The sequence below is a fragment of the Tetranychus urticae genome, chromosome 1 (assembly GCF_039701765.1).
Source record: "Tetranychus urticae isolate SD_2017Ah chromosome 1, NJAU_TeUrti_SD_1.0, whole genome shotgun sequence".
NCBI lineage: Eukaryota > Metazoa > Arthropoda > Arachnida > Trombidiformes > Tetranychidae > Tetranychus > Tetranychus urticae.
In genome coordinates this window covers 24,115,127-24,141,081 of record NC_142958.1, presented here as the reverse complement: position 1 = coordinate 24,141,081, position 25,955 = coordinate 24,115,127, and the positions used below count along the sequence as shown (strand labels likewise).

Sequence of the window (25,955 nt, the reverse complement as noted above, 5' to 3'; positions counted from 1 at the left end):
TAAAGATTTGAAAAGTTTTGTTTTTATTGTGCTATCTTCAATTTAGTTTGTTTGACAGTTTGACTATTTAGTTTTTACAATTCAATTTGAAAAAGTTGACCAGTTTATTAATATCCAGAGAAAAGGAAGAGTCACTTGGTAAATATCTTTTTTGGGTGAATTTTTTGACATAGATACCTATGTTGAAGGCACAATTTTCCTTATTGATTGGGAAAAACTGTAATTGATCGGGCAATGTTTTTTTTTGTGAATGTATTCAACTTTGTGTGTGTATGAGTGTGTGTGTGAGTGTTTGGCATGACTTGAAATTTGAATTGCAAGCAAAGGTTGGAAAGTTGCGAGTTTTAAAAGGAAGATGGTCAAAAATGATAAAAGTAATACTACAGAGTATTTTCAATGTGTTGAAATGTTACGACCAATCCAACAACCAAAGCAGTTTGTTTTACTCTTGGTCACTGAGTTCACAGGCGACGATTTAACAGGGTTTACAGTTTTTAAGATAAATATGGTAGCAACGAAATTTTGACCTTTTGTTCAATTGTTTTGACTTAGAACATTGAAAACATTGTACTTTATAATCGCCTTTTCGTAAGTTCGAAGTTTGACTGGAAACAAAAATGTCCGAGATGGAAGCACGAAATAAATGTAAATCATCATCTTGGTTAGTTTAAACTTGAAGATGTGCTTAGAAACCATTGATCAGTCCTTGGCGAACCATTTTCTTGATCCAAAAATTGTTATATTTTGAGGAATACAAAAATTAGATTATGTTGTGCATAGTTGTAAGCTTGTTTTGCCTGAGAAGCACAATAATCAGGATGGTTTAACTGTAACGAAGATAATGATTAAAGATTAATTGGCATCTTGGTAGAAGATCAACTTCTTCATCTCCATATTTGCTTTCACAACTTTAACAGTCCCACATTTGACTGATAGATTATCCTCTGTATTAAAAGTTCATCTCTGGTAACAATCAATCAAACTATTCGTCAAGATAATTAGTCTTGTTTGAATAATTTAACAGCAATATTCGCTTTAACTTGGTATTTATATAATTTTATGGATAAACAGTTTGATTGTGATTGTTGACTTGGGTCCTCTTTCTTCTGTTCACCGTGTAGAGTTGACCATGAATTACATTAATTTGTTTTTAGAAGTGATATGAGCTCTTTAAGTATTGTTTTAACTCCATCTTTGCATTAAAAGTTATATTGATGACTGGTTTAAAAAATCTCGAGATTAAATACATTATCTTTGAAGTCATAGGTTGTATTTACAGGAACCTGTCAGTAGTCGGTACTTTAGAAGTAACTTATGTACCCTATTCATCAGGCATTTAATGAATCTAATCTCAATATTCGGTGGTTAACGCTATTCATCAATTGAAATCAATTTTATGAGTTTTCTGGTAATGGTTTTAAGAACAGGAATGGAATAAGATTCGATGATAACTATTTAAATCAAGATGGAATTTAATCACTTATTGGATGTCGTGTGATCAGGAATTGAGCAGAAAATCTAGTTTCAATTGATTGAATGTTCTTGAAACTCAAGGGGAAATAGGAAGGGATGGAAACTCATCGGCACCTATTTGATTGTGAAGATGTTGATTATAAAAAAGATGTTCCAAATATTTGTAAATGATGTTGATAAATTTGATGTCAACAGCTTGAATTATTGATGTTATTTGCGAAGTGATTCAATATGTTGTTTAAAAACTGGACCATTAACAGTTAGCCAATGGAATTAATCTTGGATTTTGTGCTGCTCAGACATCATTTCATTTCCAGAATTACATTCACAATAAATAAGTAACGAGTAAATTATAAAAATCGCTGAAACTTAGAATACCATTAAAAAACGAACCAATCGTTGTGAAGAGGCTTGTCAATGAATGCTTTGTAAATGAAAATGGATGATGGATTATGAAACATATTGCGATTAGGATGATGATGGGGAAAACAAATAAGATTGAGAAGATTTGATCATTGTGAGAAGTTAGAGTTGAGCAGTCATCATGGAACAATCAAATATCAGGGTTTACAATGAACGAATTGAGCTATTCTTGCAAATTGATAATCAATCTTGTATTGCATTATTTATTCGGTGATTCAGGTACATTGTCTGTTCCCTGAGCTGTAAATAAAAAATGAAAAGTGGAATTAGTTTTCGTGCAATCAAAAAAGTATCGTAACATAATTAAAATGATTCTTTAAAATTGGTATGAAATGGGTGACAAAAATAAATGGAAATAAATGGTTAGCAAAAAGAAATTACAAATCAACGAGGAAACTAAAAGTAGGGGAAGCGAAATGTAAAGTTACATGTGAGAGTCCGATTGCTGACAAATTGAAAATTTAAAAATTTCTAAATTGAATTAGTTTTAAATTTAAGTTACAGTTAGAGCTGATCTTCAATAACGTGGTTAGCAGTTAATGTATCACCATCAATCTCAGCGACTGAAATTTTTTTACGAGTAACAGTTGGTATGGGAGGTATAAGAGGAGGAAAACCTCCGCCGTGATGACAATGATGATGATGATGATTATGATGCATACCTGGTCCATGTTGGTAAGCGTGTAAAATTAATGGAAATTTTATGTCACAACTTGATATTGCACAGATAAGTAGATGATTTTGTAAAGGTTGACATTGAAAGATGATTGGGATAGTTTAAAAAGGAGGGAACGTATAAAATAAAATAAAAAATGGAATGGAAGACTTTTTTTGGTGAATTTAAAAACTAAATAAGCACAGATAATGGAAAACATTCAATTCACTAAATTTTCAAGGAACTGATAAACAAAATGAAGCAAGCATTAAGCAACTAAATTATTGAGTTGAGTAAATTGTCGGTTCGCCTGTGTACATTGACTGGCCTGAACCAGGTCGAAGGTGAGTTAACTCACATGCTTCCATTGGCTTTTCATCTGCTAAAACATTGGAAGTTGTAGGTCTTTCAGCAATATTATCCACACCCGCTAGACCAGAATTACCTTGTTGAAAGAGAACGGCAATTTCTTCAAATGTTCGGTTCTTTGTTTCGGGAACTTTTTTGTAAGTGAAAGTCCAAAAAATAGCCAAGAAAACAGTGAATGGCAGGAATGTATAATCTCCAAGATGATGCTAAACAAAGACAAAGATTTAAAATTAATTACAATTGTATAAACTTTCTTAATTCAGTCCATTATATTTAACAAACCTGCATAAAAAGATAACCAATTCCAACAACAAAATTAGTAGACCAATTGACTAGTACAGCTATACTCATAGCAGCGGGTCGAGGCCCCTGAGAGAAAAGCTCAGCAGTGATCAACCATGGGATAGATCCTGAAAATAAGATAATTTCATTTTGGTTAAAATAAAGAAATTTGATTATTCATTAGCAATTTACCTGGTCCCATAGCGAAAAATATTACAAATGCTAATGCACTGACGATTGCGGCGTAAGCCATTCCTTGATATATAAACTGTTGAAAAAGAAAGATTAAATAGTGATTTGACTTAATTTAAGAATCTGTAGCTTACTTGAACTAATAATGAAATGGTAAAAAATATACTGGTTATAAACATTCCACCCAACCCCCATAATTGCAGGGTTCTACGACCAGCTCGATCCATTAAAGGTATTGAAACAAGTGTCATAATAACCATAACAGTCCCCACACCAATTGTGGCAAATTGAGCTGATTCATGATCGATACCAGTATTTTTGAAAATTTCCGTTGAATAATTAAAAATAGCTGTGATTCCGGAAAGTTGTTGTGATAATTGCATTACAATACTAATAGTTATTGGTTTTTGGAATTGTTTATTGCGTATAACCTGCCATATGGTATACTGTAAAAGAAGCAGAGATGGATATTAATTAATTATCGATGCAAAATCAAATTAATAATCACACTTACCCGTTTTTCTGATTGTTGCGATTTGTGTTCCGATCTCATCTCTTCGATATCTTCTTCTACATCAGTTGAACAACGTAAGCGTTGAAGAGCTAAGTATAAAGACAAAGGAAACAAATGAAAGGCATAAAAATGGTTTCATAATTGAGAGTGAAGTTTAATTTAGATTATTCTTACCAAATTTTGCGTCTAGTAATTGACCCCTACTGAGCAGTAAATATCTCGGACTTTCTGGACACATTGGAAGAAGCAAAAGTTGAAGAACAGCAGGAATAATTGCAATTCCCAACAGAAAAGGCCAGCCATCCTTTGTACCCAAAATATAAGGAATACCCAGAATCTGACCTAACAATAAACCAATTGTCACAGCTAATTGACTAACAGTTCCTGGAATGAAACAACAAAAATCAAAATTTAGCGATAAAAATATACTGTACAATGTACTAATTAAATCTAGTATAATTTATATTCAAATGGATCATTTTGCGAAAACGTGTTCATTGCTATCATGGTTAAAATGCAACATTGTATCAAGAAATTGATCTCCAATTGCTTACTTTATTAGCTTATACACTGCGTCTAAGCATCTGAATTTGGTTTAAATATCATATTAGATTAGAAGATTCAATGGGAATTTTTCTATTGATTCAACAAATATATACGATAAAATTAAATATTCATCGATTAATGACTTTGCGATAATCTAAGAGCTAAGATTTAAATCTACTTAATATAATTACCAAGTACGAATTGAGGGGAAAATGGAATGTACGCATCATTACAAATTGTAACAAAAAAGCAATTTGAGTACACATTGAGGTAAATATGACATTGGAAGGATTTGATCAATTAAAAGTATTACAAGTTGTAATTGTTGTATAGACAGATAACAAGACTCTTAATAACACTTTATAATCAATTAAGTGTATCTGAAAATTGAATGGATGATTATTAATAATCACTGTTGTAGTTTGTTATAAAAGGTAATATACATTGGAATGCTGCAAGTGAATAAGAAAAAGCAATAAAATTTGTTAAACAGTTTGTTAAAACAGACTACAATTTGGATCATTTCTGCTAACAATTTGAGCGCAATTAACCATTCACTCAATAAAATTTGTTTCATAATTCAATTGATTGAATTGGTTCTTCCAAACGAACATAAAACTATCATTTTTATCAATGATTGGACCAATTGGCATGAACTGTCTATCAATCTTAAAAGAGAACCTCATAATTATGCCGCATTATTTAAAAGGAAACATTTTCATCATGATAACACAAATCAATCAGTTAATTTTATACACGTAATGACCCAAGCCGTAACCTTATTAAGGAATCAAAGCAGGGACAATATTATTAAAACAAAATCTCGAGAAGAACAATCAACAAGAAATGATTATTAGATAATTATTCCAAGGTGATACAAGAGATTAAATATTTTTACCTTAATAATCATTAATTGGATGGGAAATACTGAGAAATAAAAATAATTAATATTGATTGAGAGCTGCTTGCAGATGACGGCTAACCTCACAATATTCACGCGATAAACAAGTATTTATGTAATCGCTATAAGCATTACCTATGCATTTGTATTTTTCTGAGAAATAAATTTTCCCAATCATAGAGTAAACATATTATATGCTAAATAATAAAATTAAACGCATATAGATTTATCATGAAAATCATTTGAAAATCACTACCAGATCATAATTGGAAATCAATTTACAATCAAAGGTGACAATTCACTGGTTAAATTGGCTAACGTTGAATCAGATTAGGCAATATCAATAGGATGAAAAACTGTGAGGGATTAAGGTGAGGTTAAATAAAAAAATCATCTAACCTAAAGCACCACGCAAAGAAATTGGTGCAATCTCTGAAAGATACATTGGAACCAGAGTAGTGGCAATACCACAGTTAAGTCCGATAAAAAATCGACCCGCTATTAGACATTCAATGCTTTTAAACAGCTGACTTGAGCTCATCAAAGTAGCTCCCAAAATGGCTATAGCATTATTCAGAAGAAGGCCACATTTCCTAGAAAATAAAAAGACAGACAATAGAAACAAGAATTAGTAGGAAAATGAACAATTGGATCATGGTTCATGGACATAATTAATTAATGAAAAATAAGCGAATAAAAGATAAAATTGTAAATTGTAGCCAACTTTTGTCCTTTTCAGTTGCATAATTGAAAACGATAATATCAATATTGGTTTTAGTAAGAAAAAGTTATTGTTGTTGAGTTGAATCAATCTTTTACTTTCATTGTTCAATCGTTACAAGAATCAACACTTAAAAAATATAATCAATATCCACTGTTTGTTAGATTGTTACGTTTAACTTAGACTGATAAAGGGCAAAATTAACAAGAACCTAGTTAGTTTTACGATAATATATTGTATTGACGATTAGAGCGACTGCAACTGCAATATACAATCATTTCTTACAGTTCAGTTTTTTTGCCAATAGATTTTTTTAATTGATTCAATGGGAAAATAAGTAATCTATCATTATTAGCACTATTTTTGCATTATAATAACTATAATTGTAAAACGATTGCTAATCATTGTTATAATACACAAAAGGATACATTTATATACTGAGATTACGTCTTTAAGTCATAAATTGATTTATCAATAATCATCGGGATCACAGTAAACATGGCTGATTGTTTTGTTAATTCAAGCTTTTTTTAGCAACCAACAGATTTGAATAATTGTCAGCAGTTTCTAGCTATGAAGTTAATACATGTGTATTTTGAGGCTAAAAAAAGCTGTCACTTTGAAATCAGAGTAAATCTGAATAAAAGTGATTCACTAAACTGTGATAACTTGAAAATTTTGCTTCAAATATGTCAAAACCTAATACCTTTCTGTTACATGTTTCAAAATAGATCTGTAATTGAATTGACAGTTTGCATATGTAAATCATTTTTACAATAATTTTGTTAATGATAAAAAGATAAACTGTCATTGTGGTTTACCTGTTATGGCTTGTCTAATTAAATATTAGATTTTGGACATATTGGAAACAATTCATTGAAAAAAATTTAGCAGCTAGCGGCACAAAAATAAGTGAAATGCTTAAAAATTCACAGTAAATTAAGATGAAGACTGCCATATGTTTTTCATTTCTTAACTTAAATAAAAGAATATGACAATAAACAATGGACAGTCAAGGGAAACTAATAGTACACCAACAGTCGATTAACATTAAAATCCTTTTCTACTAACCTCCCACACCAGTCAGCAATCAGACCTCCACTTATACCCCCAACCATACCGCCAACAGCAAAAATGGAAACAGTTAATGACCAGAGGAAGTCACTTAATTCTTGAGATAAATAATTCCCTGTGCGATCTTTATATACACCATCAATGAACTCCTCAATGATCTAAAATAAATTAAGAGAAAATAGTTAATAACAAGATTTAAAATATCTTTGAAGCATCATAAATACCTTTTGAGGAGCATTAATTACACCAGTATTGTAACCAAATTGAAACATTCCCAGAGCCGCCGAAAAAATAGCAAACATAAGCATACATGTCAGACCCTGAAAGATGAGAAAAAATTAGGTTAGGATCAAGAGTGTTACAAATCAGGATCATATTAAACATCAGCGTTTTCCTTCTTGAATTGCTTCGGGACTTGGAAACTAATCTGTCAAAACTAACCGGAGGAATATTCATGATTGTTGATGTGAATCAAAACAAAAAAAAGCAAACTACAATGGTGAAGGAATGTACACCGACCAAACACTTGATGTAAAATGAAATGTTTAACAGTAGAGAGTGAGACTTTAGATGTAAAACAAGGTGGTAATTGAATCTAATACAATCAAAGAGTAACAATCTAAATCGATTGAGTTGAGTGAAATGAGGATATGAAGATAGGGAGAAAGCAAAAGATAAATAGATAGGGGGAGAGAAAAAGGTAAGTAAGAAATAGAAAGCAAAGATGGATTAGAACCAGATATAGCTTTAAAGGTACACATAATTTATGAGATAAAGAGTTGATTAACGGAGAAATATTGATATTGATAGGTGAAATGGTAATCTTGTAACACTAATACATAAGGGATGAGATAAGTTGAGATATTTCAGGTTGGATAGATGATGATGGAGATTATATTGACAATAGTGTTGATGGAAGATTCTGTTTGAGATGTGGTTAAGAAGAAACAACACACATCAGAAACACATACACAATGGTGGAAAACAGTTCCAGTTTTAGGTAAAAAATGTAAACTCACCTCAGGACAATGATGTCCACTTGGACACCAAATTGGTTTACACATGGTTTAATTGACGACACTCAGGGTATAAAAAAAAGAAAAATTAATCCAACTGATTAACAACATGAGTCAAGAAATAAGATTAAATTAAACCACAGCTTTAAATCGACTTCACAGCCTTTCCATTTTCTAACCAAATCTCTCTTTCTCTAACCAACTTCTCTTTGGTATCTCACTTTCTCCCTCCAAATTTCTTCTGTCTTCAAAGGTTATTTTGCTTCCCCTTTCATTCCGCAGTCTCTTTTCACCTCTCGGCATCCTTTTCTCATCCCTTTTATCCCTTTACATCTTCGACTATCTTCGTCTTTCTATCACAGCATCTTCGACAAAGAGTAATAACAAGAGACTCGAAACTCTTGAAGAGAGAAAGCAAAATAAATTTATGAGATGACGAAAAAGTGAAAGACAGATGTCGCCCCAATAAAATGAACCCAATTTTTGCTTTAAATGGTTTATTTTTTAATAATGATTCAATTCAAATCAACCCATTTCTACTTTGATTAGTATAACCTTTAAATATTGTGTGCATTAATGATTTCATCGGCGAATTTGATTTTTCATATATTCACACTTATGAAGAATCAAGGTAAATCTGGTTCATTAAACTTTTACCCTTAGTTATTTTGAAGACTGTTCAGACTGTTTGGATAAATAGACCAATAATGAATCAAAACAAATTTAAAAATAAACCGAGTTGATTAAAATTACCGATCAAATTACCGATGAATGATCTTTAAATGGAGATCTCCATTTCTCAATGATTAAATCGATCTCACCAAATGACACAGAAAGAATTAATTTGGAATCTGCAAGTTGTCAGAAGATTCTGAAAAATCCTTGAAATCAAACGAAACTTCATTTTCTAAGCAAACATCCTGAACTGGAGACAAAAATTGAACTCCAAAAAACTTTAACTGGAATATAATTAGGAAACAAATAAAGACTAATGTTCGAGGTTCGAACTACCTTATGCAATATATTCTTATTATTATACTTTCCATCTTTTCTCACTCACAATTTTCAATCCTTTCTCTTCCTGTTTCCCTGTTTCTCTTTCTTCCATCCATGTTAGAAGTTCAATCAATTGATGACGAAGAAAGATGATACAAATAAGGAAAAATCTAGCTTTAGATTTATCTTCTTCAATCAAGTTAGCTTCATCTTTATTACCTTGATCTGTATTTTGATTTTCCAATATTTTCCAATATTTTCCCATCTTTTGTTTCTTTACAGCCTTAAATACAATGCTTACAAATTGTAAGTTACAATGTACTTTGCTTTAAATATCCAATCTGTCAATTAACAATTTATACAATCTATAATATCTGTTTAATTAGTGAGTTAATTTATCTAATTTTTGTTTCAAAGCTGTGCTCAAACTGAGCGGGTTCTGGGGAAAAAATGACACAGCATGTAAGTCATGATTTGACTACATCCATGAAAATAGAAACCTCATCTCAAATTTTACGTGGGCTTAAGAAAGGCTTTTTTCATTTCGGAATGAATCTTATCAATTTAAAAGCTCAGGATTCTAACTTTTGAATTGCTTATTCTGTAGATGCTTTTTGTCATTAAGAATTCGAGTTCTTTAAATGTGGATTAATTGTGTCTATCCAGTAAAAAGACATTTACGATCAATCATAGTCGGGGAATCCACTTGTATTATTAAAGCTAAACTATAATATTGTTGAATAATACTTACAATTGATATTCGTGGATATCTTTAGTTAAAACTTTGGTATCAGGCAAGATTATTTTGATAGATCTTTGGTGCAAAGTCAAATCTTTTCGAGTTTAACTTTTGCTATTTCAATTCAGATTTGGTTATACTCGAAAACCCACAGAAACTGGCGATTTTTAATGTAGCTTTATAAATTCAGGTTTATTTGTGAGATTGATCAAATTGTCCTAAAACTTCGTTGAATCAGAATGTGAGGGTAAGAAAATAAACCACTTTGACGGATCCTCTAAAGTATAATAATTAACAGACATTTTAATAAATTAATACATTGAATAGTTTAACTTTGTGATTCAGACTGAGGAAAATTTTTCACGATTTGATTACATTTTAGTCTTTTTTGAATCATTTTAGGAAACCAGGGAGTAAACTATTCATGTTTGCTGTGTCTTCTTTTCCTGTGCTTTCAGTTGCTTGGCCTCATCATCTCTGCATCCCTGGAAGCAAAACGAGAGTAAATTTTCATGAGAACCGTTTCAACCGATTGTTATGGAGTGATTTATATCAAGATGGGCATCGGAAAAAATAGCAATTAGCAACAGAATCCATCAATTTACCTATGTTTTCGCTCTTCTAATGATAGTCCTTTATTACCATCCTTAGCATTAGCACCTGACCCTTTTGACTTCTCTTGGAGTTTCTTTTGATTTTTTGACGGGCCGATTCACGTTGATTAGCCCCTTAAAAGAATAAAAAAATTCATTGAAAATACAACAGGTCTATCAAGTTGTAGGGATACATATATCAGGTTTCCCGGAAAGTTTTTACGCTCTTGAAGCGTTTTTAGTTAAAACAATTAATTAATTTAGTAAAATTGATTCAATTGTTTTGATTTTTTCCACAATACTAATTTTATATTTATTCTTTAATTTGAGCCTAATTTTATGATTAAAAATATTGATTAACATACCTAAAATTTGAATCAATTAAATCATAATTTTTGTGAAATTTTTGATAATCAATTTGAATTGTTAATTAGAAATGATCAACAATTCAGAATCAAGAAAACTTCACAACATTCGAAAGCTTGAATTTCATTAAATCACTGTTAAAAATTCGAAAATTCTAATCATTATCATTATTTAATTATTCTGTTCGATAGCTAACAAAAACGGATTTTTTTGAAATTTTTTCATGTAAAATTTTCATAGGATTCATCATCAAAATCCTGAAAAATCTCAAAATATCCTTTCTATGGAGATTCAATGTTAAATGAAACTTTAATCATCCTGAAATAATTAAATAATGGTAATAATTAGAATTTTCGAATTTTTAACAGTGATTTAATGAAATTCAAGCTTTCGAATGTTGTGAAGTTTTCTTGATTCTGAATTGTTGATCATTTCTAATTAACAATTCAAATTGATTATCAAAAATTTCACAAAAATTATGATTTAATTGATTCAAATTTTAGGTATGTTAATCAATATTTTTAATCATAAAATTAGGCTCAAATTAAAGAATAAATATAAAATTAGTATTTTGGAAAAAATCAAAACAATTGAACCAATTTTACTAAATTAATTAATTGTTTTAACTAAAAACGCTTCAAGAGCGTAAAAACTTTCCGGGAAACCTGATAGTAAATTTGATAGGAAATTGTGTTGACAGTCATTATAAAAGGAAAGATCGTGGAAACGAGGAAAACTCCATTTTTCCTTATAACTTGGGCATTGAATTTCTTTTTTCTTTTAGAATTATCAATTTCTAATAGTATTGGTCCGTCTATTTTCCATAGACTTACAATATTAGCAATTGAAAAATTAAGCGAGCTTGACGACATGATTATTTGTAGGATGATAGAAAGTACGAATTAATAAAACAAAAATAATGATTAGGATCATTATGAATCCAACCACGTTCTTATAGGTTAACCAATCCATTTTTTAATGAATCAAAATAAAATCACTGTCTTATATAGCTTAGGTCTTAGAGCATGCTCTGTCCTAGAACGGGCAGTTTTGGTAAACCGAAATCTAATAGCGCACCGTCATACGGTGTTAAAATTTGGTCCAGGACCGCAAGTTGGTCTAGAACCGCAAGTTGGTCCAGAGCGGACGAGTTGGTCCAGTACGGACGAGTTGGGTCCAGAACAGGACTTTCACTTACTACTATTTCCAAAGTTTAAATGTTTCACCTCGTTGAAGTTGCTGTTTAGAATCACTCAAATCGAAAAGATGAAATTCTAGAAGGCCATTGTCTTCTAACCATTGACGAAATTCAGCGATCCAATTTTTAATGGTATTTACTGGGCAAAGAACCAATGCGCACTTGATGTTTTTTGATTAAACGGTGAGCAAGAATGGTGTGAAGAAAAGTAATGATTTGAAATGTTTTTCCTAAACCAATAGAATGGGCCAAAATACACCCTGGTCCGTCTTCTTTAGCCTTATACACACTTTCAATGGCTGAATCCCACATAAAACGGATACCTTCGATTTGTTGACTTTTCATTTTTTTAGCTAATACAGGAGCAACTTCCACAATCGGTTCATGTGTATCTAGATCAAACTCTAAGATTAACCTAGATTTATCTACATTAATCCTATCGAAAATTTGTCGCTTGTTCAAGATTCGTTGTTTCCGCTTTTCCTCCTTTTTACCAGCAACGATGGTCTCCTCTAAAAGTTCCTGGTCGGTAAATACTTTTTGTATATTACGTCTGCGATTCTTTGATTTTGACTCATATTTTTTGTGAATTATGATTAGAATGCGTTGAAACACTTCAGTGTCGGTGTCAATCTTGTGCAGCTTGTTGTCACCAAATTGTTCTGCTATCGCAGGATGGATATGCTTTTTCACGAGTGAAGCTTTCACACAATCAATATGAGACAATCCATTGACCATATGAAACGTTGGCGGCTTAAAAGTTGAATAAATCTTGTTTAAAACTAAAGAATCATTTGATGAATAAGAAGAAGTGGCGTCAACTGGATGCAATATTAATAAAAAATCAGATTTTTTACTCAAATTGTAAATATTGTCACCAATATTCCCAAAACACACATTACACTTGCAATGTTTAACATATACGGAGATAGAACCTCAAAGAACAATGCGATAAAACAATTAATTAATTAATAGAGCAAATAGACTACAGTCACCATTGAGAAACTGCACCTCGCTAGAAATAGCTTATTTACACTATTCATCGGGCAGCGAAATTCATGATTTTCAATCTTGCTTATTAGATCGAATTTAGCCTCAAACTTTGTTTTAATCTGATTTGGCGAGTTTTTTGATTAAAATTTCACGAAAGAAAGTTGAATTAAGTCACTTGATAATTAAAGAAATCGAATCAAAAATCGACGAAATTCAAAGTAGATAAAACTCCTCCTTAATAGGGACCATTGAAAAAATTAAGTGCAGTTTCTCAATGGTGACTGTAATAAACTTACATTTCTTGGATCGATCTATGATTAATTTTCTTGAACATAAATTGAATAACGTAAAGAGATTTTGAATTGGTTTTTTTGAATTATTAAATTCAGCAACACTAATTTTATTAGAATTTTTCCTTTTCAACTCTTTAGATGTCGACATACTTCCACGCTTTTTAATCGAGGCTTTTTTTGCGTATAAATCGAGTTCGGTACTCATGATGTAGTTCGAAACAGATTGAACACAATAAGAAAAACTAGTTAAAACAATTAGTTGCATTAATGAGGAGAAAATAAAATAAAACTATGTTGTCAAAGTAAGGAAAGGAAGACAAAAGTCCATTTACTAATTAACTAATTGGACAGAAAGACTTGTTAACTTTGGTATTGAAAAACAACTTAATAAAATCAAATCAAATAAACAATGGATATAATGAGCAATATGCATAATAGATATCAATAATATTGTATATATTTTATTCCGTTGATGATAAAATCAATGCAATAATATGTGAAATACTAGTAAAATTATCCATATATTGCATATAATATTGCACATAAAATTAGTTTTAGGAGCAAAGGATGTTACGCCGAACAAATTTTAATTACAAATATTACATTAAATAAAGAATACAAAGGTTCATTAAATACAAGTTAAAGATATTCTATTGATTAGGATGTTTACATTCTATGTGTTGGGCAAATCCTGGTCGGTGAAGCACTTTTTCTTTACAAAGTATACAAATCATATACATTAAATAACTTTGAACATGATTATCAACCTTTGATTTAGACCGGGTCGTAATATTTACAAATTTACATCCACCACGATGTATTTTACAGGAATAAAAACTATTCCTATTGTCTACAATGTTTAAAGTAATCCAGGCCTTAATAAGTTTAGTCCGCTCGTCATAACTTAACACTTTTAAATTATCCCTTTGCACTAAAACATATTTATATAATTTACCCTTATGGGTAATTGTTTGGTGATTTGTGATATCTGCAATATAACTATCAATCAATAGTTCGTCCCAAGGCACATCAGCAAGCTGAAAAATAAAATGATATCAATTAAATATCAATCAACACATTATAATATCAACAACTTACCAAATCAACTTGATGTTCATCTACTTGGAGCTTCATCGGCTCGTTAGTCTGCAAAACTGGTTCAATATATTGGCAACCAATATCATTTTGTACAACCAGTTGTGGAATTTCACATTGGATACCTTTATCACTCGTAGTGATATTTCCAGAACCAATTCCAATTTCACTCGTAGTGATATTGCCAGAACCAATTCCAGTTTCAAGCCTAATAGTATTGCCAGAACCAATTCCAATTTCTTTCTGTTGAGCGACTTGATGGCAACCAACATCTACGAATTTTTTACTAAAATCAATCTCGGGACTGACAGATTCCTCATGGTAACTGGCAGTATCACTCAGAAGAGATAAATTATTATTCGATGCATAATCATCTAAGCCAATAGACTCGTCACTGGACAGGGTAAATTCAACGCTTTCTTGAGCCTGCATATAATAAAATACATAAAATAACAAGTTAAATCAGATGAATATATATAAACTTAATAAAATACAAATAAACTCACGACTTTTCCTTCTGGAGAACTACATTCTTCAGGTGTAGGATCCTCCATAGTAAAATTTCTTTCCTTGGAACTTTTGATTTTTTGACGGGCCGATTCACGTTGATTACCCCCTTAAAAGAATAAGAAAAAAATTCATTGAAAATACAACAGGTCTATCAAGTTGTAGGGATACATATAGTAAATTTGATAGGAAATTGTGTTGACAGTCATTATAAAAGGAAAGATCGTAGGCACTCATAAGTTGAATTCACGTGGGTAATACTTACGAGTCATTTTGGTGAAGTGATAGCTTCTGTGTAATCAGGAAACCCAAAATTTAAAATGACAAAGAAATCCAGATTATGATCAATGTGATGAATATTTGTTCAGTTTGTTTTGTCTGCTCAGCTTGCCAACCAATAGTTAAACTAACCAGAATCCGCGGTTACTTTAAATTTTTTTGCTTGCATGGTAATTGTAATTGTAATTGTAGTTTAATTGTGGTGCTGCACAATAAAAGATTGAATAAAATATATTTTATACTACAGTAAGCTACCAGATAATGAGAATCAATTTTTCAACGGCCCCTCAATGGAAGAGTTAAATCAAATTTGAATTTCATTTAAATTTCTTTAATTATTAATTAACTAAATCTAATTTCATTTCGCCAAATATCAATGAAGAAACTCAAGAAATCAGTTTAAAAAGCAATATATTTTGAATTTGATTAGTTAAAGAAAGTTGATAATCAAGAAAATAAGTTGCCCGGCGAATAGTGTAAATAAGCTATTTCAAGGTATTCTCATTATCTGGTAGCTTACTGTATTGTTTATTGCGAAAATTTGCGGAATAGGATAAATAATTTGTATCGATGATAAAAATAAAATAATTCCTCAATTACGTCTTTCACAAGATAATCAAACTAAACTAATGTGAATTTCTATGGTCAACTAACTGTGGTCTACTAACTATGGTCAACTAATTTGAAATACATTTTTAAACGAAATCATCAAAGTATTTAACATAAAAAATTAGTATTTCATGCTTTAATACATCAAGTTTTTTAATGTCTAATATCTGGCAAAAAGGGAGACTTATTTTGATGAGAGACGGAGCCACATGTGATAAACAAAAATAAAATCTGTATTTTTTGTGATAATATTGATCAAAACGTATGTCTTGATTTCAGTGTTATAGCTAATTTGATAAATTACCGATCTTCAAGAATTGCATCGCCTAAATCAAAAATCTATCTGTTAATGAATAAATAATGGTAAGTCCTGATGCTCTATTTGATAATGTCTAACTAATGCTACTTCCAATGTCTTTTAACTACAGGATTTTAAAGCATTCACTGAAGAAAATTTTAATTCAGTTGATTGGATCAATGATACTCTTAATTCTGCACCTAAGGAAAATAGAGAAAACTATGCTTCTAATATTGTCTACAAGCTTCAATTATTCATCCAGGAAATCAACCAATCTCTGGAAGAGACTGCGTTAAGTGTTATTGGTAATTTGCCCAAATTGAATCGAGACATTGATGTTTTGTGTGAACAGGCTAGGACTTTCAAGAATGATTTAGTTGCAATAAAAGGGAATGTTGACAAACTTTCTATGGACTCAGACCTACGAATGTCTCAATTAGCTGAAATAGATCATGCAAAACAAGTTATTGAGGACAAATTAGTTGCACTTAATGAGATAAATAACCGAGATCAGTCTTGATTCTTAATTTTTTTACTATTAAAATGTTGCCATCTCAGATATTTTAATATCAAATGTAATTTTGTATCAATCGGATAAATATAACATGCCTTGACTAATAAGTGGTGATTACATTTGTGTGATGTCAAGTCGAGTCTTAATATTTTTTTAATTTCGATTTTATTGAAGATTAACTTTGGCTTATCTTCACATAAAATTAGACCGAGATTTGGCTTGAAGTATCAGAAGATGATTTTTTGTAAATAATAATGAACATGATACAGTGACCATTTGGATGATCTTAGTTTTTACAAATATACATCAAAAGTCTGTTGTTCCTTTTTTTGGCTATGTGATATTATCTTTCTCAGTTCCGCGACAAAGATCAATCTGAACCCAAATGATAGAGTCTTGATGAGTGCATTTTGATATCACTTTATCCTTATTCGTTGCCTTTGAAGGCGATTTTTATGTGCTTCGAAGAGAACACGGTTTGATTCAAAATATAGCGGATTCTGGTCTACATTCAAAGTAGGCTGATAAGGACAGCTTAATGAATTTGGGTCCATTAGTTTATCACTATCCTTTCCATGGTAGACTGGTTTATGGCTGGAAGCACTATGCTCAGTATTTTTGTTGATTTTGCAGTCATCAACAAAAGAAACGACGAGAAAGTAAAAGTGGGCAGGTAAATAACAGGTCAGATTGTAAATGAATCTGCATCTGTTGGTTGAATTTAAATGAATTGAATTGAATCATGATTGTTAACTGAAGATATGAGATGAAATGTGAAATAAAAGGACTATCCTAAATAGAGTGGATTCACTTGTATCTTGAAAGTTGAGTTACAGTCATCACTTTCACAGAAACACATGTGGCCTTTTCCGTCTGATTCCTCCATGCAAACATGATCCACCATGAAAAGGTTAATCTGGATCTTCCCTGTACAAGTCCTTTGGATTATTTGCTGAGCTGTGAAAAGAAAAGAAAATTTCATTCCATTAATCCAATGTCATGGATAACAATTTTTGACTAAATTTCCTTCATCTGAGTGATTATCGATAGACTGATTGATTTATCTCTGATAGCCTTTAAAAGCTATCAATTCATGATTAGTGAAAACAATATCTGGTGTCTTGGCACAAAAATCAGGACAATCATGAATCTCAATCTATCAGCGGAACATAAGATGAAGTCATGCAGATACGTTCACAATACGTTCATTTCTATCAGAGAAATAATAATTCTTTCTTCGAATAGCTCCAGAAATTTGTTGGCATCAAATCAAGGATCATTTCAATATCGAGGAACTACAAGCTGGAAAATTAATTGCTTTCATTGATTACTAGGTAAAACAATGTGGTCCATAGGTTAACACTTTGATAATTATTGAGAGTTTCAGCCAGAGATAAATCAACCAATCAAAAAATCGATCAACTAATTGAGTTAACTTTATCCTTAAATTAATCCTTAAATTAATAACAAATAATACTTACGAGTGTCTTTCTTCGCAACTATTTTAATACAACAGCCTTCACATTGGGTGAAGGTAACATCTTTGTCTTCACCTCGAACCAGACTAATATTGAAAGGATCGCCATATTTAGGGTTGGTTTCAGTCGAACAATCATAGCACCAAATCTTTTTAGCTGCCGATTTCAATCAATCGTAATTCTAATAGAACTAACAGAATGATAAGATGTCAAAAAAATCGATGCTCGTTGACAATTTTTGCAATAAATTCAACCTTTTTCTCCTTCTAATCCATTTTAAGCGTAGGTTAGTCATCATCTTTAGTATCGCCACCGTCTGAGCTGTTTCCATTGTTGTTTATATCACTACTGGTGTTTTCATCCTTTACCACATTTGCTGAAACATTTTGACCAATTGTCTGTTCAATTGGGTTAATTTGAGCCTTTGTATTACTCTGTTTATTTACACTTTGAGGACCATCTTCTTCATGGGTTGGAGATTCACTTTCTTGATTACCAAGTGATCCAAGACCATCATCAGCCTCATCTTCACTGAAATTATTATTTATATTACCGTTTTTCCCAATGTCTTTTGTCTCTTTACCATTCTTAACAAAGTCATTAGAAGGATCAGTCATTCCAGTTATAATAAGAGGATCATTACCTTCAATCAAAGTTGTAACATCATCATGTCTATTACAATCTTCAACACCAACATTCAAAGATCCATTAATCTGATGACAGCCAACAACTTCACATTCGAGCATATCTAGATGACTGGGACAATGTCCTTGACAATGGCCTATGGGACAATCGTATGGAACAATTGTATCAGATAAAGCTGAATGAATGGGATGATGATGATGTTCGAGCCGACCAGGTTGACCAGGAGAAGAAGAGGTTGATGTACACTTAACCATTCCATCACAGTGAATCACAGAATCGTCCAGTGATAGACGACACTTAATACCATTGGTATCAATCGGACCCAATGGCACTGTTCCTGTGTGAATCATATGATCACCGTAATAAGATTTCAAAATGGGCCTTATATGACCTCTTTCTGTTAAATCTTCTTCACTGTCCTCTCTTTTTCGGACATACCAATATCGGAGAAACACAAGAACAAATCCAATGCTAATTATAAAAATCATCACTATGGTAACTTTAGACCAAGAATCGCCATCAGCTCCACTCGCACTTGTACCACCACCTCGTCCACGAGTTGGACGATGATCACTCTCTATTAAACCAACACTATCAAGATCATCAAGATCTTCACTATCATTGTCTTTAAAAATTTTAAGGACACATCTTTCCTTTTCGGAGTCCCATTTGTAACCATAAGCACAGGCACTGTCATTGTTGGGTTTACACAAGCTACCTGGATAGATGGCATCCCAATGAGAACCTTTGGGACACTTACACCGTCCTCCAGTACAAACTAATTGATCACGAGAGCAATCGTCTGAAGAGCGACACTTAGAACCATATAAACGCTGTGGGCTACAAGCATCATCAATAGAATCATAAATATATCCATATAAACATTCACAAATACTATTTTTTCGGTTACAAAAAGAGTGAAAATTTTCTTTGGTACAATCACGATCAACATTACACCAAGAACCTATAGTTCGTTTGACACAAGTACCATTGTTTAAATCAAATTGATGACCCATTCGACATCGACATTTACCTTCTGGCCAATCACTCAATTGAAAACCAACATTGTGACCACCTGAATGATCATATTCAGTTCCAAGAATGTAACAAGCAGCGTTTAACGTTTCATTACATTGTCTGGAAGTATAACAGGTTTCATTGATGCCTACATATCGAAGGCAATATTTAAACAATCTTATTGGATAATCAGCTTTACAATGACACCGAGATGTTTTCAGGTCACAATAAGATCCAATTGAATCTTCACATCCTGACTCTGGATATTTATCAAAATCACAGGGAATCGGTGATGATAGGAAAACCATCGTTTTAGACGTGATTATCCTAATTAGTAGAAAAATTAGTAAAAGGCTTGCTTCTATCGACATTTTCTTTGTCTCTCCGTAATCTGGTTCTATTCGTTGATTTGCTTTTTAAAAATTTAATTTGATTGCGAGTCGATTATTTGTCCAATTTTCTCTCCTCGCTTTTATCACCAACATTTAAGTGCTTTTCCAACTTTACTGGTTGTTTCTCTGGAAATATTAGATGATATTTGTCATTAAATTGCTTTTCGCACCAAAACCTCGTATATTTTGCTTTTTTGCAGTGCAGACATCTAACATTGAAAAAAATAAAATAAGCAAATGATAAACTGACTGTAAATTACAGTAGTTCACAATAGAGTGAGCTAAGTTTTTGTTACAGTCTCTGAAAATTAAATTTGCTCATATGAGTAAAAAAGTGAGCTCATTTGATTGTCAACTACTGTAACTTACAGTCACCGTAAAGAAAAATTTATTTATTTTATTTTTTTGAACATTAGATGTCTGGACTCCAAAAAAGCAAAATATACGAGGTTTTGGTGTATTATCGAAGTGACCATTCAAGCTTCAAAGATGGTGATAGTTTTTTGCTTAGGAATAAAATCACTTGGTTGAAACTTTTTTGATTAACCCTTTTTCACTTTTATTACTTTTGCTTTTGTTTCATTTGATTTCTCATTTCTATCTTTATTATTATTCCTAATAGGTAATATATATATTTATATAAAAATAAATTCTGCAATTTTATGGAATTTTCTTGCAAAATTTGGATTCTCTTTTCAATACCTTATTCTCATCGCACACCCATTCAAGTTGGAAGATAATTTTCACTCTCGTGTCAATTCCTTGAGGATCTATTCAACCGTAATGATTCAACTTTCTTAGTTTCACCAAAATAGGAACACATTTACTTCACCCATTTGCTGTAGGCTGAACTCGATTCGGATAACCTTCATCGTTCACTCTTTTTTTCACTAAATATCTTCTTCTTTATCTTCTCCTTTTTCCTCCTCTAAATGTCTTCCTATGCTTTTCTACTATGTGTATTTTCTTCACACTTGCTTTCCTTTCACTCCCTGTAAACTTATTGATCGTTTCTGTTATACCTTAATATATATATTTATATATTCTCTTTATTTCTTTTCCAGTTTTCTTCTATCAGATCCACAGGACGAGTTAACAGCCATGCTGATGAAACATCATGGCTCTCAAGTTTTTTTTTTCCAGTTGCAATGGAAGCAGAATATAAAGTTGATTGGAGTTGAAATGAAAGCTGGTTACATCTAGAGATATAAAACTTTGTGCTTAGATTTGTCCTTCACAAAGATTATATTTATTTATTGCGTGCCAACTTGGATTGTCAAAAAAGAAGAGAATAGCTGGTTTCTTGTGATGCTTTTTGTTTCCTTACTGATCATTTGAGATGGGATAACAAAGAAATGCTTAGAACAAGAGAAATAATGAAGTTCTCGTTAGGTGGTAAGATATTATTCATGGAAGACTTTCGCTAGTTTATGACCAAATATTCGTTGATTCAGCTTTATTTTGGACTATTGTAACCATCATCAGTGCAGAAAGTAATTTACTTTTTATATCTCTTGATGGCCAAAAAAAATCAAGTCAATCTGATGAAAGAGAGGAAAGAGACAGAAAAAAAGAAACAAAAAAGGAACCATGTAAGAAGGTTTACTATTTTTCTTTTTTTTTCTTCATCAATTTTCTTACACACCACTCAATATATTCCATGAATAGTTATTTTCAGTGTAATGCTTCATGAAAGATGAAGAAAGAGTAGACTGAAAAGTGGATTCATTTCCTGAGAAGGCAAAGCTAAGAATCTATTAACTTTACTTTTTCAAGTTTATTCTTATTCACACCAATTCAATTGATATTCTTTTACTGTTCTTATTTAAATTATTTCATCTTTTTCTTCATATTCTCATTATTTCAAATTTACACCGGAATCCCAGATTAACCTTGGGAATTGAAACTATCCAGAAAGAAGGAGAAACATCAATAACACATTTTAGACGATTTTAATCAAATAAACAAGAATGCTGTGTTTATATCATTCATCGTGATGATCATATCTATTAGCATTTCCATTCTTCATATCTACATTTCGTGTGAATATTTTGTGTTCCTCATGGTTAAGGAACCTGATTTTCCAGAACAATGTTGAAAGAAATTAATTAGCATCTAAATTGGATGCAATCCTCTTCAAAGTCATTCTCCATTCAATTGTATAACTTTGTCTGAATTTTCCTTTCCTCCTTACAATACTTGATATTTTCCCAATCTTCATATTCTTTGTATGATTCTCATTTCTACCATTCTCTTGACAAAACATTTCTCTTGACTTGTTTCTTCTTCTCACTTAGCTTTTACTCTCATTTTTTTTCCTCACTCCCTGTCTCTCTATTTCATGTCTCGTCAACTAGTCCTTGTTCCTCTTGGATGCTAACTTTAATACTATGGATTGAGTTTCTCTTGTCTTATTTTTTTCCTCACTCCCTGTCTCTTTATTTCATATCTCATCATGTAACTATTCCTTGTTCCTCTTGGATGCTAACCTTAATACTATGGATTGAGTTTCTCTTGTCTGTTTGTCTTGAGAAGATTATACTGCCAAACCATGCAAAGCTAAATGTTAAAGAAGGGGAAGACAAAGAGGAAGATGAAAAGATGTTATTCAACATTGTAATCATTATTGTACAAGGCAAACATGATGGAAAAATGGATTAACAAGTCAAATGGTGCATTCCTAGATGCAACTTGAAAGTCTCCAATTACACCTTGGCTTTTTTCAATCAAAATCACTTACACTATGCTATTGGCAACCATTATTATTTTCATACAACAAAAAGTATAAAGATGAAGGCTTCCCAAGATTTACTCAAGCAATCAAGACTTTTTGATGACTGGATAATTATATTATCGCTTCAATCACCAACAAACATGGACATTCTTATGAACCCAGTTTTTGGCAAAATCATTGGTAAATAAATGTGGTCGAGGTTGAAAACAATTTCAAGTGTTCTCCATAATAAACTTTTGATTACAAAAGCAGTTTTAGTTGACTCGCGATATACTCGCCTTTTGTTTACAATTATTGTCTCAATCCTTTGGTTTTTGCTGTCTTTTGTTTCTTCTTTGAACAAATTTTGTTAAGAACACACAATCCATTTCCGATTGTAAATAAACAAATCCTCTTTTTGTCTTCTAATAGATTCAATATTTATCATCTATGACATTTATAGACACTTTCAAACGTATTTATGTGTTGATGTTTGTATACATTTATGTTAAAAGTTGTTCCAAATGTTGTTGTAAACACTTATATTCAAAGCAAATAAAGGGATTAGAGATTAAAAGAAAGAGTTAAATGATTCACAAAGTCAGGCAAATTTTCATTTTTACGCATTAGAAGGAAGCAATTGTGATGGATTTCAATGAAATGTTGGAAGTGTAGAGAAAGATAAATACTGTTGGCAATGAGGAAGGATGAAAAAAAGGGAAGATGGAGCACATCTTTACACACAAAATCCATGAATCAACACTAGTTTCAAATGGTGAATCCGAATACCTAAATATGATGAACATTTGTCATTGAAATTGAATCAATTGAAGTATCCACAGATAGTCACTCACAATTGTAACATGGTTATCTTTTGCAGCTTTTTGTTTCAAAATCTTCCTCTTTCTCCTTAATTAATTCTCTCCCTTTCTTTCAACCTCTTTCTGTACCATTTTTCTCGTAGTTTTTGTATATCATGTAACTCATTCTATCTTAAATGTGAACTCAATGCTATTCTGCTTCAATTTCATTTACAATCTTGCGCCGTTATCATTTCAAACCTTATAACACTCGTAACAACTGCTGTTAACATAATGTTTTCTGGTTTGCTTTAATCATCTCATATAAGATGGTAATAACTGATAACTATAGAGGGTCATTGTGATCGTAAGACTTACCTTAAACCAAGACAATCATGGAAATCGGTTAACTGATCATGGTTAGAAGAAACGAGACATAAAAGGTTTACTAAAAAGGTTACAAGTAAGCATTGATTTTAAAAATTGTTATAAAATCTGTTAGTAAAGGATTAAAATGGGAGTAAATAAAGTAATTTTTTATCTAAGGGCTTTGGATTAATTTTGGTTCCAAATGCTTTCTCATCGGTAAAAAAAGTACACAGTTAATGAGAAAGAAAGGGAAAAAAGAAAGAGAAGAAAATATTGAAGGAAAAATGGGATTTCATTTGAACTGTGAGAAAGAAAGAGAATGTATCTGTTTTGGTTCAACCTAACCAAACCAAACTTTATTTATTGATCGGCGAAGCGGTTCCACAGTTTAACCGATTTTGTCATGCGTCTTGCTCAATTTGATCTTAATCGTTTAGTTGATCATTTGATTTAATGATAACTCTGCCAACCTATCACTAGTCGTATTTCATTAATCCAAACAATTTTGATTAGCAAAGCCAATTTCAATAATGGAGTCAACCATCAAGCCCAAAGTTAAATCTTATGAAAAAAAGAGTTATCTAAATGAAAAATGACAAACTTGATATGGAAAAATTAATTTCATGAATTTGCCTGTGAATTTGCATGAGTGTTTTCCTTCTTGAATTGCTTCGAGACTTGGGAACTAATCTGTGAAAACTAACCGGAGGAATATTCATGATTGTTGATGTGAATCAAAACAAAAAAAGCAAACTACAATGGTGAAGGAATGTACACCGACCAAACACTTGATGTAAAATGAAATGTTTAACAGTAGAGAGTGAGACTTTAGATGTAAAACAAGGTGGTAATTGAATCTAATGAAATCAAAGAGTAACAATCTAAATCGATTGAGTTGAGTGAAATGAGGATATGAAGATAGGGAGAAAGCGAAAGATAAATAGAAAAGGGGAGAGAAAAAGGTAATTAAGAAATAGAAAGCAAAGATGGATTAGAATTAGTGATGTTCGATATGACTATTTTGATTTTTTCGATAAATTTCGGAAGATTGAATTTATTATCGACTTTAGTCGACTAGTATCGAAAATTAGTCGTAAATTAGTCGTTCTTTATCAGATATTCAAAAAGCTTACAATTTAAATATTTCATTCACTCCAGAATTTGTTTTTTTTATCATAAAAATATCAAATCTTTGAACGCTTTGGCATATTGAAAAGAAACTAACGAAAGACTAACTATTATATTTTAAGAAAAATTACAGTGAAAAGCCCAAAAAATATAAAAATCAAGCATGAAGACAGTAAATTTTTTTATCGACTAATATCGAGAATCTTATGACAGACTAACATATCTTTTTTTATCGACTAATATCGATATAATCGATAAAAAGGAACATCACTAGATTAGAACCAGATATAGCTTTAAAGGTACACATAATTTATGAGATAAAGAGTTGATTAACGGAGAAATATTGATATTGATAGGTGAAATGGTAATCTTGTAACACTAATACATAAGGGATGAGATAAGTTGAGATATTTCAGGTTGGATAGATGATGATGGAGATTATATTGACAATAGTGTTGATGGAAGATTCTGTTTGAGATGTGGTTAAGAAGAAACAACACACATCAGAAACACATACACAATGGTGGAAAACAGTTCCAGTTTTAGGTAAAAATGTAAACTCACCTCAGGACAATGATGTCCACTTGGACACCAAATTGGTTTACACATGGTTTAATTGACGACACTCAGGGTATAAAAAAAAGAAAAATTAATCCAACTGATTAACAACATGAGTCAAGAAATAAGATTAAATTAAACCACAGCTTTAAATCGACTTCACAGCCTTTCCATATTCGAACCAACTTCTATTTGGTATCTCACTTTCT

The 25,955-nt window shown here is 31.5% G+C and overlaps 5 protein-coding genes across 21 annotated transcripts; 1 reads left to right on the top strand and 4 right to left on the bottom strand.

Annotated features, from left to right (window-relative positions):
- On the bottom strand, window positions 1–24,890 carry Glut1 (Glucose transporter 1). Of its 9 annotated transcripts, none has more exons than XM_089266581.1 (12): window positions 24,765–24,890; window positions 7,375–7,470; window positions 7,148–7,308; window positions 5,755–5,948; window positions 4,083–4,292; window positions 3,909–3,997; window positions 3,529–3,840; window positions 3,395–3,470; window positions 3,203–3,330; window positions 2,910–3,126; window positions 2,325–2,558; window positions 1–2,136 (listed from the first exon to the last, which is right to left on the bottom strand). In XM_089266581.1, the coding sequence occupies exons 1-11, from the start codon at window positions 24,777–24,779 to the stop codon at window positions 2,401–2,403; spliced, it is 1,656 nt and encodes a 551-aa protein (XP_089122707.1). In that variant the 5' UTR covers window positions 24,780–24,890; the 3' UTR covers window positions 1–2,136; window positions 2,325–2,400. The 9 variants fall into 9 exon arrangements, with proteins under 9 accessions (XP_089122707.1, XP_089122705.1, XP_089122706.1 ...); XM_089266579.1 differs by lacking the exon at window positions 24,765–24,890 and adding an exon at window positions 8,170–8,339; XM_089266580.1 differs by lacking the exon at window positions 24,765–24,890 and adding an exon at window positions 7,592–7,677.
- On the bottom strand, window positions 10,049–13,677 carry LOC107362282 (uncharacterized). Of its 2 annotated transcripts, XM_089266596.1 has the most exons (5): window positions 13,348–13,677; window positions 12,087–12,840; window positions 10,507–10,629; window positions 10,277–10,386; window positions 10,049–10,178 (listed from the first exon to the last, which is right to left on the bottom strand). In XM_089266596.1, the coding sequence occupies exons 1-2, from the start codon at window positions 13,607–13,609 to the stop codon at window positions 12,185–12,187; spliced, it is 918 nt and encodes a 305-aa protein (XP_089122722.1). In that variant the 5' UTR covers window positions 13,610–13,677; the 3' UTR covers window positions 10,049–10,178; window positions 10,277–10,386; window positions 10,507–10,629; window positions 12,087–12,184. The 2 variants fall into 2 exon arrangements, with proteins under 2 accessions (XP_089122722.1, XP_025016622.1); XM_025160854.2 differs by lacking the exon at window positions 10,049–10,178 and having other exon boundaries at window positions 10,190–10,386.
- On the bottom strand, window positions 13,915–15,313 carry LOC149094808 (uncharacterized). The gene is made up of 4 exons (XM_089266595.1): window positions 15,212–15,313; window positions 14,946–15,055; window positions 14,443–14,865; window positions 13,915–14,381 (listed from the first exon to the last, which is right to left on the bottom strand). The coding sequence occupies exons 1-4, from the start codon at window positions 15,216–15,218 to the stop codon at window positions 13,995–13,997; spliced, it is 927 nt and encodes a 308-aa protein (XP_089122721.1). The 5' UTR covers window positions 15,219–15,313; the 3' UTR covers window positions 13,915–13,994.
- On the top strand, window positions 16,093–16,753 carry LOC107362397 (conserved oligomeric Golgi complex subunit 7-like). Its single transcript, XM_015929455.3, has 2 exons — window positions 16,093–16,197; window positions 16,263–16,753. Exons 1-2 carry the CDS (start codon window positions 16,195–16,197, stop codon window positions 16,650–16,652), a joined length of 393 nt encoding a protein of 130 aa, XP_015784941.1. The 5' UTR covers window positions 16,093–16,194; the 3' UTR covers window positions 16,653–16,753.
- LOC107362394 (uncharacterized) lies at window positions 16,789–25,955 on the bottom strand. Of its 8 annotated transcripts, none has more exons than XM_089266587.1 (6): window positions 25,753–25,932; window positions 24,070–24,101; window positions 23,191–23,430; window positions 21,201–21,719; window positions 18,128–20,304; window positions 16,789–17,603 (listed from the first exon to the last, which is right to left on the bottom strand). In XM_089266587.1, the coding sequence occupies exon 5, from the start codon at window positions 20,155–20,157 to the stop codon at window positions 18,412–18,414; it is 1,746 nt and encodes a 581-aa protein (XP_089122713.1). In that variant the 5' UTR covers window positions 20,158–20,304; window positions 21,201–21,719; window positions 23,191–23,430; window positions 24,070–24,101; window positions 25,753–25,932; the 3' UTR covers window positions 16,789–17,603; window positions 18,128–18,411. The 8 variants fall into 8 exon arrangements, with proteins under 8 accessions (XP_089122713.1, XP_089122715.1, XP_089122716.1 ...); XM_089266589.1 differs by lacking the exon at window positions 24,070–24,101 and having other exon boundaries at window positions 18,128–18,314; window positions 18,379–20,304; window positions 25,753–25,924; XM_089266590.1 differs by lacking the exon at window positions 25,753–25,932 and having other exon boundaries at window positions 18,128–18,314; window positions 18,379–20,304; window positions 23,191–23,680; window positions 24,070–24,375.